Below are 16,721 nucleotides of genomic sequence, written 5' to 3'. Positions count from 1 at the left end.
AAGATTTTTACAGATTCCTTAATTTTGGGGGGTTTGGGCCCCCCCCCCCCCTGGGGGCCCCCTGGGTGGGTCATGGTGCCCATTTTAACAAATTGAGTTCCTAACCCCCTAGGGATGCTACCTGCCAAGTTTGGTGAAAATGGGTCATGGGGTTCTCAAGAAGAAGATGAAAATGTACAATTTAGGCCCCATTAGAACCCCTCCCCACCCCCCTCCCCTGGGTCCGAAGGGGGGCATCCCTGATTCTGCCATGAACAAACTTGAAACTACAGTCATCAATGTACTAACTCATAGTATTAACTTAGCTCTATCACTTCTGGTTCTAGAGAAGAAGATTTTTACAGATTCCTTAATTTTGGGGGGTTTGGGCCCCCCTGGAGGCCCCCTGGGTGGGTCATGGTGCCCATTTTAACAAATTGAGTTCCTAACCCCCTAGGGATGCTACCTGCCAAGTTTGATGAAAATTGGTCTTGGGGTTTTCAAGAAGATTCATATTTTTTTCGCATTATGACCACAGTGTAATTCGCATGCATACAGACCTCGTGTTTATACCAAATCAAACTTCTGTACATTCTGATGAAGTCTCATCTGAATTATGTTTTGTATAATTTTCGTATTTATATACTTTATTGTGATATATGTGAGAAATATGAAAATAAATTGAAATGAAATGAAATGAAAGATGAAAATGTAAAAAGTTTATGCACGACGGACGACGCACGACGCACGCCGGACGCCGGACGAAGGGCGATCGCAATAGCTCACTGGAGCCTTTGGCTCAGGTGAGCTAAAAATAATAAAGAGCACACCAGATTTGCTAATATTTGAGCAACATCACACAAAGAGAAGAGTAAACAGTTATGATGCTGTTGGAAATGTATGCGGATTTGAGAAGCCAGAGTGGTGTCCAAATCATACCACCAGATAACGGGTCATGAGAAGATGCTGGTTCTTGCATAACATTTTTTCTTTGTGTGCGCAAAAAGACCAAAACTTTTGATGACCCTAACATTCACTTCAAGAGTGTCATTATTGTAGACATGAAGGGACGTTGCTTTCTCCTTATATTTTGAGAACAAGTCCCATCTCTGAGACAGATTTGAACTTTGTGACACTGATTAAGAAAACAAATGAGAAGTTCTTGGTATACATGTACACTAATCATGTGACATTATCAGGGCAACTCAACTGATTTTATGGAATGCCATAACAGCTTATTAACTTTCAAAGTTGTAACTTTCTTGATCTCTGTCCCATTTCAGAGAAATTTTCATATACCTGTTACCCTTCATTTCACAACTGCTATCTTTCTGGCAGATAGGCATATCATTTCTAACATGGATTGATTTCCATCAAAGTAAACTTTGGATAAACTTTTTGATTAGAGTGAGGTAGAATAAAATAGAGATAGAAGTAGATACATGTTAGTTCTGACATAAGAATCAGCTCACTGCTAAGTCTTCAGACATCATTTGCAGATACACAAGTATTCAGATAGATTCTGTGAACAGCACATTCTATTTGAATTAACAAACTGACACGAGGCAGATGCCTATTAAAAAAAAAAAGAAAAAAAAGAAGATGAAGTTCACTATTTATAGGATTGGATCTGACACACAATTTCAAGCACAGACCAGTCATGGGGAACTTCCCTCAAACATCCTCTATCTGTTTCCATTTTGAGACTAAGTTTTCATCTTTTCAAATCTTTCAATTGATTTGTAATCACCATCATGTGGATTCATCATACGATTTCAAGGACAGACAAGACATGAGTTAACTTTCCACAAGTATCCCTCAGTTGTGTCCTATGGTTCATTTAGAGGCAAAGTGTTCAATTTGTATCTTTCAAGTCAATTGATTTTTCATTATCTTCAACCATCACTTGGCTGGGTTGACTGGCAACATGAGTTTAGCAACATCCATGGCCATGCTCTCTCTGAAAAATGCTGTAAAGCCACAAATATTCGCAGCACAGAACTTTCACAAATCGGAATTGACAGAATTTTTCGTGGCATGAAACTCCATTGAATTGCCACTGACATTCATGTCATTTTGTAGACAAATAAACTTTTGTGTTGTTTGAAGGTTTGCATGGTGAAGCAAATGAGGGAGAAAGATTTGCGGTGACACCAAGTGTATGTAGTCCTTAACCGGATCGTTGTTTGGCAGAAGAGCCTAGAAAGAGGAGAAACTAGAAATGTCGCTACAGTGACTGGTTATACCCCCGCCAAACAACATTTCATAAGCTTTGGTCAAAACAACATTTCATAAGCTTTGGTCAAAAAACTGAGGAAGTAGTTAAATCCGCAAGATCTTTCCTTGATCTTCTGCCATTAATATGCCGTTACCATGGCAACGTACTTTCGGGTACTGTCGAAAAATGCGTCTTGCACATCTACAACCAAAGGCACACATCTGTACCAAGTTTAATGGAAATTGGGCAAAAACTGACGAAGTAGTTTGCAACACAAAATTTTCCATCATTTTGGCTCATAATATGTGAGCTGTTACCATGGCAACATACTTTTTGTCACTGTCAAGAAATGTGTCATGCTGACCTATATCCTAAGACAAACATTCAATATGAATTCCATGAGAATTGAAGAACACTGATGAAGCAGTTTTGCCATGAAGATTTGTACCCATTTTTGCCCATATGCCGTTACCATGGCAACGTACTTTTGGGTACTGTCAAAAAATATGTCTTGCACATCTACAACCCAAGGCACACATCTGTGCCAAGTTTTATGGGAATCGGTTGAAAACTGAGGAAGTAGTTCGCGACGCAAGATTTGCAACGGACCGACCGCCCGACCGACCGTCCGCTGATTCCTATATACCCCCTTCAAACTTCGTTTGGCGGGGGTATAATGAAGAGGGAAGCGACATATGGGGGTTGTGAAGAGGGCAAAAAGCACATTACTGTCCCCCACTCTTCACTTTTTGCCCTCTTCACAACCCCCATATGTCGCTTCCCTCTTCATTTCTCCTCTTTCTAGGCTCTTCTGCCAAACAATGATCAGGTTAAGGACTACATACACATGGTGTCATCGCAAATCTTTCTCCCTCAAATAAACTTTTGTGAGCACTTTACTTTCGCAAATCTTGGCTCCTTGCGAAATTTGCAAAGTACTTGACATAATATTCAAGACATATGATATATTCAACTCGTTAGAAGATACATTGTATATATATTACATCAGCATATTAGTAAGAGAATACGGGGTTTTCACCACATGTAGAGCATTTAGTGAAGTATAAAATTGAAAGCACAATCGGATTTGGTTAGGCTTTTATTTACTTGGAAATGATGTTTCGAAATATTCAGAGTCTGCATAACAAAAGCATACAAAGTGAAAATATTAACATTACCACTGCAATATATACAAAACTATGATCTACAAACATTATATTTATGAGACTACTTTGGAAAAATATATTTCTATCTATGTCACAACTCATCCAAGGGAATTTACACTGGAATCCTGTCCTAGCCAGCTAGGATAAGTGCTATATAAAGGAATGTCAGATAATTAACAAGAGGTACTATGCACATGGGGTGGGGGGGGGGGGGGGGGGGAGGGGGGGTTCAGGTCCAACAGAGGAGGTATGAGGTGAAACTGTAAGTGTATATGGATGTCTGTTTTTGGAATTAAAAGACACAGGTTATCATAGAATGAATGGAATGTTAACCCTTTTATTTTCGGGCATTCAAATTAAAAGAAATGCTTTGTCATGCAAAGAAAAAAAAAAAATTAAAAATCAGTCTGAATCATGAGTGCATGTATTACATATCCAAAAACCTGCACAAAGAATAGAGAGAATAGACAACATGACCACCAGAAATATCTTTTTCATATGGTGTGTCATAAGTTAAATAATGAAGTTTTAAATCTGCATACAGATATTGAGATACTGGCAAAAAAAGTCGGCTACATACACTTACAACAGATACACTGGCTAAAAACAATGGGGAGACAGTATTTAGTCGCTCAAACAGTCATGCAGTCACAAATTACAGAAAACAGAACATACTGACGACCATTTTCTTTTTTTCTTTTTTTTTCCAGAATGGGAAACACACGAAAATGTAGTACTATAAACATTAATCTTTGGACTTTTTTTCAACACACTGTCATGTTATCCACAGACGTGATACATATTTTACAAGGAACACACAGACAGACAGACAGACACACACACACACCTGCTGTAACACTGAATTTGTGCTTATTAGATTAGATCTCTAAAAAGATATTCAGGCACCCGTTATCCCATTTCATTATCATATCCTAATACTCTGAAATCTGCAAGGTGAAAATGTTTTGAGTTGAATAAAATACAAAAAATTGGACCCTGCTTCTATCATCAGCACTTCAGCCGATAATGATGGGACTCTCAACATGGAGGAAAATAACAATTGGGTGTAGGCAGTATCAACACACACATAACATTGTCAACTGTAGAAAACAAAGGGGAAAAAAAATCCAAATTGGTATATTTTTCAATCTCAGGAGAGAGAACCTAGGCCATGCTATTGGCTCTGGGTAAGGTGATTAAGTAGGGTAAAATGTTAATGTTTCTGTCAGTGGGCACTTGCCTGGTGACAGTACTATCACACAGACAACAGAGAATGTTAAACAAAAAGAAACAAATTTCATTTTTACCCTGGTATCACAGAGTGAAATATGTGAAAAATTTTTACACTGTGAAATATCCAATGTTTGTAGTACATTTCATATGCTGCCATCTGAAAATACTAACCCTTCCTGCTTAGGGGGCAATATACTATCAGGCATGAAAGTTTCGCACGAGGCTGCCCATACCACTGCCACTGATCCCCGTGCAGCACCACCAAGCACTTTGTCCACAAACTACTACACTGTGCAACTCTTCACCAGAGGTCGTCACCAGAGAAGGCAAACCCACAAAGCAATGGGTGCAAACTGGACTCTCCACTCCAAGAGATAAAGCTATTCAAGCAAACGGTATTGGTCATTCAAATGCCACTAAATATAAGGCACTGAAAATGTAACTATGGAAAGACAATGGAAAGAAGTGAGTTTTGCTGGTGGGCAGTGTTATAAAAAAAAGAAAGTTCAAGGTCCATTAATTAAAAAACGGGAAAAAATAACATCATGAGTTGATTTATATGTCATCAGCTTTAAGGCATTTCAAGCACTGACAAAATAACAATATATCTGTACACACAACATCATATAATGCTTCTCTTAATGCACATAATGGTTCCTGCACCTAATGGGAAGTATCATCCAATTTGTCAGTTTTAAATAATAGTCATGGGAATCTAACAATAGATAGCATGTTACAACACATAACAAAGAAAACAAAGCACACTAAAACAAGAGAAATACAATGCAGAAAAATCATTGAATGGCTATGTCCAGCAAACTTTCTTATTCTCAAATCTTCTTGGAGACTGTTTCCACTAATGCAGCCATTAAATTAGCAGAAACATCATGAAGTCCATAAATTAACAATATTATATAAATGCCTGGCAGTGAAAGACTATGCCCAGATAGTGAGCAAGAAAGGGGGGGGGGGGATGGGGGAAGGCATCAACTGAGGGTGCAGATCTTGCTCTGTGTCCGTGGGGACGCCGGAGAGGATTTTGGGCGGGGTGACATGCTGGAGGTAGCCCTCTTCTCCCGCGCACTCATCCTCAGCTGCTCTGACTGCAGCCCCAGCAGCTGCTCCTGTAGGTTCAGCATCAGCTGGTTGTTGTCGGCCATCTTGCGGCTCTGGGAGACCAGCTCCGTCCGCAGCTGGTTGATCTCCGTCCGCAGCTCCTGCTCCCGTTTCTGTGGAGACACACATAGCAGCAGTGGGGAGGTTACCTTCTTGCCTTGTAGCCCTATCCTCATACTCTATACAAACTAACTTTCACTCTTTGCATTTGATATTTAAATTACAATGCTTGAAAACTTCCAGTTACTCATGCCATGACATGAGAGCCATTGACCGGCATCCACATTGTTGGCAGAATTATTTGTATATCATTATCCAATCTTGGGAAACAGCATTTATTTTTATTCTTATTTTTCAGGATTTGTTCTTGGCAAACTAAGTATTTCTCCTCTGTTAGTCTGTCTTGAAAATATAAAGTTTCTTGAAATCAAGCAGCAAATATCTATATCTTGCAGATCATAAAGGGCAAGCCTAATATCTCTGCCTTAACATACTATCTCTGAAGAAATGATCTAAAACGCTACGCTTGCAAAACACATTGTAGCAAAGACTGCCATATCAATTACATTTTGAAAATGAATGTTATGTGTCATGTTGAGATATCAAACAGAACAGAACATTGCAGACATTTTTAAGGATTTCCATCTGCCTAGGAAATGAGAAAACCGTGGCTAATCCTGACCTCGGCTTCCTTCTTGGCCGCCTCCTCCACTTCCTCCATCTGTTTCTTCTTCTCCTCCTCCATCTGATGGAGGCGCTCCTCCGTTTTCTGTTTCTCTTCCTGCAGCCGCTGGACCTCCTCCTGCAACTTGACCTCCTTGACCCCTTCCCCGGGCTTCTTGGGTTTGTCCTTCAGTAGCCCGTCTATCGTCCATGAGCTGTCGGGGGAGAGGATTGAAGGTTTCAGGCTTGGCATTTTTAATAGACTCTTTGGAGTTTGGACAGGAAGTTTTGTGTGGTGCTGTCATGAGCCGGTAAATCAAACTGACTGATATTGGAAAAAATGCCATAGAATGGTGTTGCTGTCATGCTTGTGATAACATGTGATAACATAACACACAGATAGAGTCCAATGAGAAGAGACATTGGGAATTACATTAAAAACAGTTAAAGATGAATAAAAAGGGTGCCATGAAAGATATTGGTCTGTTTCTACATGTACGAAATAGTACAATTCTTCATTGACATAACCATCTTGGCAAGAATCATTTTGCTGTGATTAACAGCTCCAGTGCTCATAGGCATGAAATTAACACATGTATGGCCTCCATTAGTTTTCAATTCTGTCCATAATTCATTTTTGGTACATCAAAAATAAGAGTTTGTCTCCAACTCCAACTCACACACTAGGCTGAATGGGCTTAACCTACAGATGTTTTTATCGATACCAAGACTTTTTCACTCAGTTTAATTTGTTCGGTTTTGCTTTCTTTTTTGCTTAATAAAACACATAATCATAACCCAAAAGAAATAACTACTGTAAAATGTCTTGTTAAAAGAAAATAATGCCTCCGGTGACACTTCATGGCAGAGGCATTAAAAAAAAAAGGAAAAAGAGAGAGAGAGAAAGAAAATATTAAATGGTATTAACCTGGTTCTGGCCCTGCCCCGACCTATGCGTAACCTGTTGAGCTGGCGTTGGGTTCCGGGAACTGGGGGCTTCTGTTGTTTGTATGGACTGGCTTTGCTGGCATGCCTGTATGGAAGAAACATCGTTAATCATAGAATAACCTGATGAGCCACATCCAAAAGCAAATTATTTAAAACACCAGGTTCTTGCACTACATAATCACAACATTCCCTGATACCATGTCGTGATAAAAATGAATTGGTATTGTTAGCATACAAGAACATTCAAATTTCTGAGTGATAACAACTGCAAAATGATATCCTAGATCACCCAATGAATGTGCAACAGGTATAAATAGCAAGAGATTCACCAGTGAAGGGCAGTCTCCTTTAACCCTATGAATGCCACATTCATCCCCTGTCCATAGGTATGTGTGTGCAATTTGTGGAGATTTGACCAATTGGCATAGAAAGAGTTAAAGAGGAGTATCAAATAACTTAGAAGGCCTTCTTACATCTACACGACATCGAAAAACCATAAGATATGACAAGGAAAAAAGAAGGCTTTGTGTTATGCATATCACGATTTTCTAGATCTTGCTCCTTTCATTTGCATCACATTAGGGATAGTTTTTTTCACAAATGCAAGAAGCTGAATAGAAGGTGCGATTACACAACAAGGCAGAGCTCTGTGTGTGCAATTGTGTTCCCTTGCCGAAACTTACATTGCTGCTGTGGCTACGTATGCAAATTTCTTCCCAGGACTGTTGCCATCATCAGGCCTGCAAAATGTCAATAAATATTGGGCAGAAATGACGATGAATATCGAAACAAGCACTGCTCTGTCAGTGTTACACAATCTCCCTTGATAAAAGTGCAGCCTCCTTACCACACACTTGTTTCTCTGCATTATATGAGAATGTATAACACATTGTCACTTTATAGTTCATTAGCATCACATCACATCTATGCTGCAGGCTTACACTGTACTTAGCAGAGAGAGGACAAACATTGCTTTTACAGAGTCATCAACTTTTTTATATTAAAAAGAGCCAAATAATTACTTCAGTTGTACATCATTAGCATGGAAATTAAAGGGATGGCATGCACTGTAATGGTAATAAATCAGCCAAAAGTTAGATTCTTGTTTAATGCTATTTGATGCTGAGAGTTACTCTTGCTTTGGTCATTGTTAATGTTTACTTTCAGTGATGTATTAAACAACCAATGAAATGACAAACAGATGTGACAAAGATGTTCTATAAATGGCACCAAAAAAGTTCTGGCAGTCTTAACTTACATTCTATCCTTGGGCTGCCTGACCTCTGACCCTGAGTCACTTGACATGGGGTCACCTGTGTTGAAGTCAACGCCACTCTCTGGTGAAGTGATGACCTGCATCTCACCGGATGCCTTCTTGACCAGGACAGGAATGGCTTGACCATCAAAGCCACGCTGGACATTGAGAATTAGGAACAGATACCACTGAATTTATTATTGAGCTTAGGTGACCATGTTGATATATATAAATGCGCTGATCTTCAACTATGAAGGATGCATTTCTACAGAAGAAGACGTGAAAAGAGCTTACCATTCATGGTGTAATATAGAGACTATGTGTATACAGTGGAACCTTACTATAATAAGGCTGGATATTACAAAACCTCCTAATTATGTGATGACTTTGATTTTTGGCAATATATCATAACAGTACAATTTGTTACACTGTAAAGTAGTAACAGTGAATGAGCCATCACATCAGCTGTCATGAAACAGTGCACAAAATTTGCAATTTCTTGTAAAAGTAACAAGGTGACATAGAACACAGAACTCATGTCACAGGTTGGTCCTAACAACATACCTTTGTAACACTGTCCCTGTGTGTTGGCTGGTCAGGTTTTTTCCCTTGCTCAGCTGATGTGGAAAAAATACAGAAGGTGAATATCAATCAGAAGCCATATGAGGATATGAAGTAGCAAATATGACTGTGTTGACTTGAGGTACTGCACTCATCACTCAAATTTCCTTGTTCACTTAAAGGTGCATAGTCCCAGTAGTGTAGAGGGCGCTGTTGATGATACTGCCGATCACCGTCAGCATTGATACGAAGATTACCGAAGTTGAGCTGTCATCAAGAGTAAAGTGAGTAGGTGTTGCTAAGTAACGTTGCCTTCATTGTCTTCTCTGCGCATCGCGCAGTCTGTAGTAATGCCAGGGTGCGAGCATATGTGCTTGTTATTATGACATCACAAAAGAGGTTTGCTAAAGCTGTCATCCCCCTCAGCCGAATCATGAGCCGAACTGTGATTGGACCACTACTGTAAACGTCAATACTTTCGCACGATTAATTTTTCGCGCTGAGCAGCCCGAAAACATATTCGCGGGTTCTTAAATTCGCGCTCCGCAGCAAGTTAATACACAGTCGCTGTTTTCATCCAGCGATGCCAGCGTACGATAAGCGACATAGCGAGCGGCGCGAGTGCCAGTACAAGCGCTCAACTACATAGTGCATATACAATTATTTTACTCGATACATGTACTGTAGGACTAGTACTGTAGTCGCGGGGATGTAGCACACCAATCGGCCGTGGGCTCGGTGCGTGCGGTGCGTGCGATGATACTGCTATATGCGTAAACATGTCTGTACTACGTAGCAGTATCATCGACGAAGCACACCAGGCCGTTCAAAATGTGCATGGAAAATTGCGAAGATATATTCGCGCGTTTTTGAATTCGCGCAGCAGAACGTAGCGCGAAATCTGCGAAAATTAATGTAGTGCGAAATCCGCGAAAATTAATGTACCGCAAAAATTTCCACGTTTACAGTAACTACAGTGAATCGGACTTCTTCGGACTGGGGGAAGTGGGCCAAAGCGTAAGCGCTAAAGAGGAGTCAATAGCGTAGGTCTCTATAGGAAACTTGCGTCGTGTGCCCGCGTACGCATTTGACCAAAACACCGGGACCATGCACCTTTAAATGCAACTCGAAGAATTAAGATTCATAGGTGGTAGGTTCATAACAAATATCATGGCCCATCTAATAGTCTGAGCAATTTGGACAAAAATGAAATAACAGCCTTGCTTATTGGGCAGTAAATATCATTCAATGAAACTGAAATCAAATAGAGTGTTATAATTTCGTAAATTAGCATCCTCATAAAGCACAGCTAGGTGAATATTTAGAATCGTCCACACATGAAGGTGCCATTCAGAATGACTGGATTGTTATAACACATTGCATCAATAGTTGAAGAGTTTGTTCGCAAAAACCAATAAGTCCATTTTTTAAGATTTTGAAGTACGGTCTCTGTCATAAAGTACAAAATAATACCTTTTAAATGATATATTGGTCACTACATATAAAGGTACATTTTTGAAGTTACGGTCAAAAGAAGCAAAAATTTTCTTATTATTCTCTTTATTTTTCTTGACCTTTAATCGCAAATATCTCCATTTGGCAAATATGGACTTATCGGTTTTTGCGAACAAACTCTTCAGTTGATCTCATTCTGCTTAGATTCCCACTTATGAAATTTTGTGGAGTGTGACAAGGATGATACGTTACACCTACACTCATTGTTTGTTTGTGTGTTTGTTCAATTACATCTTAGAAGATGGCTAGATATATAGCCCATATTCAGATATGTTAAGCTGGTCTTCCATGGGGTCCAGTTTGACCAGTCCATTGCTGCAAACCAAATATTTTTCTTCAGCACTTACAGTAATTAAAAAAAAAGAAGAAATTGCAGGTGCTATCATTCACAGTAACAGTAATTCAACCCATTTATTTTGCAAACAGTGAAGCTGTACCAAGCCTGTGAGAACCAGTTTCATTACAACTTAAGGATATTTCAAGGAAGGGATAGGGGTGAATAAAGTTTGTGTAGTGCACAAAAAACAGCAACGTGCATAGACACACTGCAGCTCACACTCTTCAACTTCACCTTTCAGTTGCTTGAAATAAGCTGAATAAAGGAATAAGGGAAAAGGGCTTCAATAGTTTGTAACAAGAAATATGAAATGAATGTCATCAATATGTAGCAAACCAGTCCTTTTCTTTACCAGAGGATGCTAGATTTGACAGTCAAATTGTTAATCAACTATCTGATCTACAGCTAGTGATGACGTTTCACTACAAACATTATACTACATGCAACACACAACACCTTTGATGTGATGTGGCTGCTACACATTTGCGTTTGAATACTGAGAACCATGGAGGCATATCAATATACTGTGCAGACTGTGTCTTTATCTTTTTTCCAATCTTGGAATATCTTCTGATTTCCTACCATCGCTTTTCAAAGCCATAGATGCAGAAGCGAGGGTGAATCTCTCTCCTCATCACACAACAAATACCTCCGGGAATAATTCTTCCTGGTATCTCTACATCTTACACTTTCCCAGTAACAACTAGAAATATCACTGAAGGTGATTAATACCCCCGCCCCGTGACGACAGTCTTACCCAAGGAATGATCTTTCCTTGATCTTCTGCCATTTAAATGCCGTTACCATGGCAACGCAGCTTCCGACACGTCCGAAAAATATGTCTTGCACATCTTCCCACCAAGACTATTGTGTGTGCCACATTTCATAAGCTTTTGTCAAAAACTGAGGAAGTAGTTCAATCCACAAGATCTTTCCTTGATCTTCCGCCATTAATATGCCGTTACCATGGCAACGCAGCTTCCGACACGTCCAAAAAATATGTCTTGCACATCTTCCCACCAAGACCAATGTGTGTGCCACATTTCATGAGCTTCAGTCGAATACAGAGGAAGTAGTTAAATCCGCAAGATCTTTCCTTGATCTTCTGCCATTTATATGCCGTTACCATGGCAACGCAGCTTCCGACACGTCCGAAATATATGTCTTCCACATCTTCCCACCAAGATCAAGGTGTGTGCCACATTTCATAAGCTTTGGTCAAAAAACTGAGGAAGTAGTTAAATCCGCAAGATCTTTCCTTGATCTTCTGCCATTAATATGCCGTTACCATGGCAACGTACTTTCGGGTACTGTCAAAAAATGCGTCTTGCACATCTACAACCAAAGGCACACATCTGTACCAAGTTTCATGGAAATTGGGCAAAAACTGAGGAAGTAGTTTGCAACACAAAATTTTCCATCATTTTGGCTCATAATATGTGAGCTGTTACCATGGCAACATACTTTTTGTCACTGTCAAGAAATGTGTTATGCTGACCTATATCCTAAGACAAACATTCAATATGAATTCCATGAGAATTGGAAGAACACTGATGAAGCAGTTTTGCCATGAAGCATTTTGCCCTATATTTTACCAATAACATGCCGTTACCATGGCAACGCACTTTTTGTACCTAATTTCATAAAAATTGATCAAAAACTGTGGGAGGAGTTTGCGACGCAAGATTTGTACCCATTTTTGCCCATAATATGCCGTTACCATGGCAACGTACTTTTGGGTACTGTCAAAAAATACGTCTTGCACATCTACAACCCAAGGCACACATCTGTGCCAAGTTTTATGGGAATCGGTTGAAAACTGAGGAAGTAGTTCGCGACGCAAGATTTGCAACGGACCGACCGACCGCCCAACCGACCGCCCGACCGCCCGACCGTCCGCTGATTCCTATATACCCCCTTCAAACTTCGTTTGGCGGGGGTATAAAAAGGGATGGTAACACATATTTCCAGATGGTACCAATGACTAAACATTCCTTTGAGTCTAACCTTTGATGTCCTTGTTCTTCAAGTGGACCACATGCTTGCCACCCTTGCTGCCGACCTTTGAGCCGTTGGAGGCATCAACATCGCTGTCGTCAGCATCGTTTCCATCGCCCCCATCAGCCAGGGATTCTCTGAATTCCTTCTGCAACCACGTGGGAATCTGAAAATTAAGAAGACGAACAATCGCTTTAATACCAAAATGAAATATATCTGACTGCATGAAATTGATTTAAGTCAACCAATGTGACACTTGAGGGGAAGACAACAAACAGGAACAGAATGTAATCTCAGAAAGAATGCTTACAGCATCAAAAATCAGATCTTATTAAGCTGTCATTTCAACCCTGCTTTGTTTGAGTGATAGATCAGTAACCTGATTGATATATGACATCCATCCCTTGGTTTGAATGAAATACCTTAAACCTACTAGCCATTCACTTATCACTATTTCATATACCATATCTTTCAGTAACCCATCAGAGATAATGATAATAATGGTTGCCTATATAGCACTTTATCTATGAAAGTGCTCAATGCGCTTACAAGAAGTGAAAATGGGAAATAATACAAATAGGGAATAATCCATAACAAACAAAGAACATATAACAAAACAAACTACTTCTATGCAAAATTGAATTCTCTTTTCCCTCATAGGAATTTCTGGCAACTCACAGCTCCATTGGTGTCCAGCTCAGACGTCTCGGAGCTGGTGTATTCGTCTCCCGCGTCGTTGCTAAGGGTGGAGGGCTGTGAGGAGCCCAGGGCTGTTTCCGCTGTCAGGCTGTTACTGCTCCTGGGTAGATGACAGAGGCAGACAAAATAACATATTGTGTCATGACATTTGAAAATCACATTGTTGACTGACAAGCCTCCAAATACCATATTACTGACATACACCAAACTTTGACCAAGTTATGATCGATCATCAGTTGTGTAAAAATGAAACTAAATTACATATTTTGATAGAATTCTTTAAGACACGCACGGTGACATTTTGTAATATGTCCACCCCCCCCCCCCAAGCTGGGGATCTCACAAAGTTTCCAAATTCTACTTCACATCTAAACTCATCTTTGACCCTTAAACCAACCATCAAACGCTATTCTCTACATGGCGTCTGTTTTCATCAAGGTATTCAATGTGAAAAAGGATTAAGAAAACAACTGCCCAAACAATGAAACTTGAACTGCTTGAAGACCTATTCATATGTCATCACTTCAATCCAGCCTCCCTGGTACTGAAAGTGCGACAGAAAGCACAAAAATTCTCATATAATCACTTTTAGAATACCCAATAATGCTTGAAAGGCTTAAAGGGATCGTATAGTTTTGGTTGAAATTTAACTTCAGGTTTTTAACATTTTTTTGTGAGATAGTGAGAAACCTCTTATGAAATATGAAAGAGCATGTAATTCCAAGAGGGATTCAATGTTTATTTGATGAAAATTGGTTTTGAAATGGCCGAGATATCCAAAACAGAGCAATCCTAATAAAGTGTGGGACCAACATTTTATTACGATCGTTTTGTTTTACTTTGTTTTTTGATGTTTCAGCTATTCCAAACCCGATTTTTATCAAATAAACTTTGAATTCCTCTTAAAATGGTATGGTCTGTACTATTTCATAAGTGTTTTCTTGGTATCTCGCAAAATAAGTTAAAGCCCAATTTTCATCTCCACCAATACTGTACCATCCCTTTAACACTCAAGCTCTTCCACCAAGATCAACACTCATCTCCACTTACGCCTTCCTCAGGAGATTCCTCCTCTTCCTCTTGGACTTCTTCCTTGGCAACGGACAGCTCGTCTCCAGCTGGACAAAGATGTTCTCTCCCTGGCAATACACCTGACTCAGACTCAGTTCGTAGGATTCGTCATTACACTCCGACCCAAGTCTGAAGATGCAAGATATGTGAATGGCAAAATGATGGTTATCTTCGTACATCACTTTTCAACAGCTTGACTGTGTGTCATACTTGGCATAGCAAACTGATCCTATGCATGCAGTCTAACATCGCTACAAAAATTAGTTCGTATATGATGCTTGATGACAGAGTAGTATTGAAATTGAAATTGAAATTGAAATGGTTTATTGATATCAACATCGTCGCAGCCAAACCTACGGCTACGTATAGAGAAACAGTATGCGAGTAGATGAAACAAGTCTCTAAATTTTGCACGGACTGATGAAAAGTCTTCCTCTGTCTTGGACTTAAAGCCCAAACAAATTTCTGGTACGCCTGCAAAAGTTGTCAAATTTCGCTCCCAAATGTGAACGTATGCTTAGGAATGTGCAGGATAACGATGTTATGACAAGATATTCGATGGGTAACGATGAAAATGCGAAATATTAACCAAAAAGGTTCAGTCTCAGTACTTACCCGAACGGGGTCAGGCTAAACTCGGACTCGGGGATAACTCGGCTTTGCTTTGACGGCGGGATGAGTTGCAATGGTTGTCCCTCTGATTGTACAGTGTTGTCCTATGGGAGCGGCCTGTATAATCTAGCGCTTCGTGTTCTGGCTACTCGCAGTAATGGTCCGAGTTGTTACAACGCGCGCATCAAAAACCTCTTTTGCGCGTATGCAAAATTAGTGTGCGCCTATCAAGCACCTCTAAAACAATCAAAGGCGCTTGATAAACAAAAAAACAACTCCAAAGACCGCGCGTCTCAGCAACTGAGGTCCGCGCGCTGCAGTTTTGTTTGTACAGGATTACGTTAGCACGCACTTTCCTGTCCATTCAGTTAGGCCTCATTTGGTATTATGCAGTGGGCAGTGGAATGTGGCGATCACGAACTGCGTGTGAATTGTCTGAAGTAGGGTCGAATTTTTCCCGAGACCGAGTTAGTCTGGAGCCTTCTGGAATAAAAGTCGGTTTTCCTACTATTATTATTTTTCTCAAAATACTCCAAACCGACTCATCATTCCGGCAAACCGCGTCAGCCAGGTAAGTTTCTAAGTGGACTCTTTCGATATATTGCAAGAAAAAATGAAATGGTGCTAGACGGGTTCTCAAGCACTTACCGAAACTTAGTTTTCACTTTAAAGGCAGCCAAGCGTCATCCCTAATGGTACGTAAACTCCGAACGACCAAAGTTTGTGCATGCAATTGCGCAATGCCAGACTCGGTGCTATATCCATAAACGTGTGGGACAATGCTGCCACTGAGACACGTGTGTGTGTGTGCGCGTGTGTGTACGCATCATACACAAACATTGGCACCGCAAGCTGCGGTGATTGGAGGAGAGAGGCCAGAAGACGCGTGTGTGTGTACACATCATACACAAATATTGTCACTGCGAGCTGCGGTGATTGGAGGAGAGAGGCCAGAAGACGCGTGGCTCTTTTGGCCTCTCTTCATGCGCACGCACACTGAGAGTGTGCGTCCATTCGGAAGCTCTCATGGCTCGCTCGGACAGCCATTTTGGGTTAGGAGATTAGCACAGAGACCTCTCTTGTAGCCTAGCGTTTTGTTCGCTGACCCATTGAGCCAGCGTATTCTCATTCGGGGTCACTACATTTGATACAGAATTGGGGAGGCAGCGTGTTGCGTTCGTCTCCGTGCCGCACAAACCACTCGCCATGATTGAGTGCCTTTAAATTGTTTCCATGGATTTCACATTCAGAATGTGACTACAGAATGTATATGTCTGACACATTCACCAGGAATGTTTTTGTTTTTTTGTTTTTTTGTTTTTTAGGTGCCAAGATCATTCTGTTTTTTCT

The 16,721-nt window shown here is 40.3% G+C and overlaps 1 protein-coding gene across 1 annotated transcript in view; it reads right to left on the bottom strand.

Moving 5' to 3' along the window:
- Positions 1-5,582: 5,582 nt before the first annotated feature.
- LOC139711349 (uncharacterized) overlaps positions 5,583-16,721 on the bottom strand; it is a 40,284-nt gene continuing 29,145 nt past the window's right edge. Inside the window, exons 21-30 of the mRNA XM_071623247.1 lie at positions 14,739-14,888; positions 13,668-13,788; positions 12,999-13,155; positions 11,226-11,246; positions 9,143-9,195; positions 8,582-8,736; positions 8,007-8,063; positions 7,304-7,408; positions 6,395-6,590; positions 5,583-5,825 (exon numbers count right to left, since the gene is read on the bottom strand). Of these exons, the coding sequence (XP_071479348.1) occupies positions 5,583-5,825; positions 6,395-6,590; positions 7,304-7,408; positions 8,007-8,063; positions 8,582-8,736; positions 9,143-9,195; positions 11,226-11,246; positions 12,999-13,155; positions 13,668-13,788; positions 14,739-14,888 (1,258 nt within the window). The remainder of the gene's footprint in view (positions 5,826-6,394; positions 6,591-7,303; positions 7,409-8,006; positions 8,064-8,581; positions 8,737-9,142; positions 9,196-11,225; positions 11,247-12,998; positions 13,156-13,667; positions 13,789-14,738; positions 14,889-16,721) is intronic.

The sequence above is a fragment of the Diadema antillarum genome, unplaced genomic scaffold (assembly GCF_040938485.1).
Source record: "Diadema antillarum isolate AM-2024a unplaced genomic scaffold, OU_Dant_1.0 seq00001648_RagTag, whole genome shotgun sequence".
NCBI lineage: Eukaryota > Metazoa > Echinodermata > Echinoidea > Diadematoida > Diadematidae > Diadema > Diadema antillarum.
The sequence above is the reverse complement of the archived record's forward strand: the minus strand, read 5'-3'. Positions and strand labels throughout refer to the sequence as shown.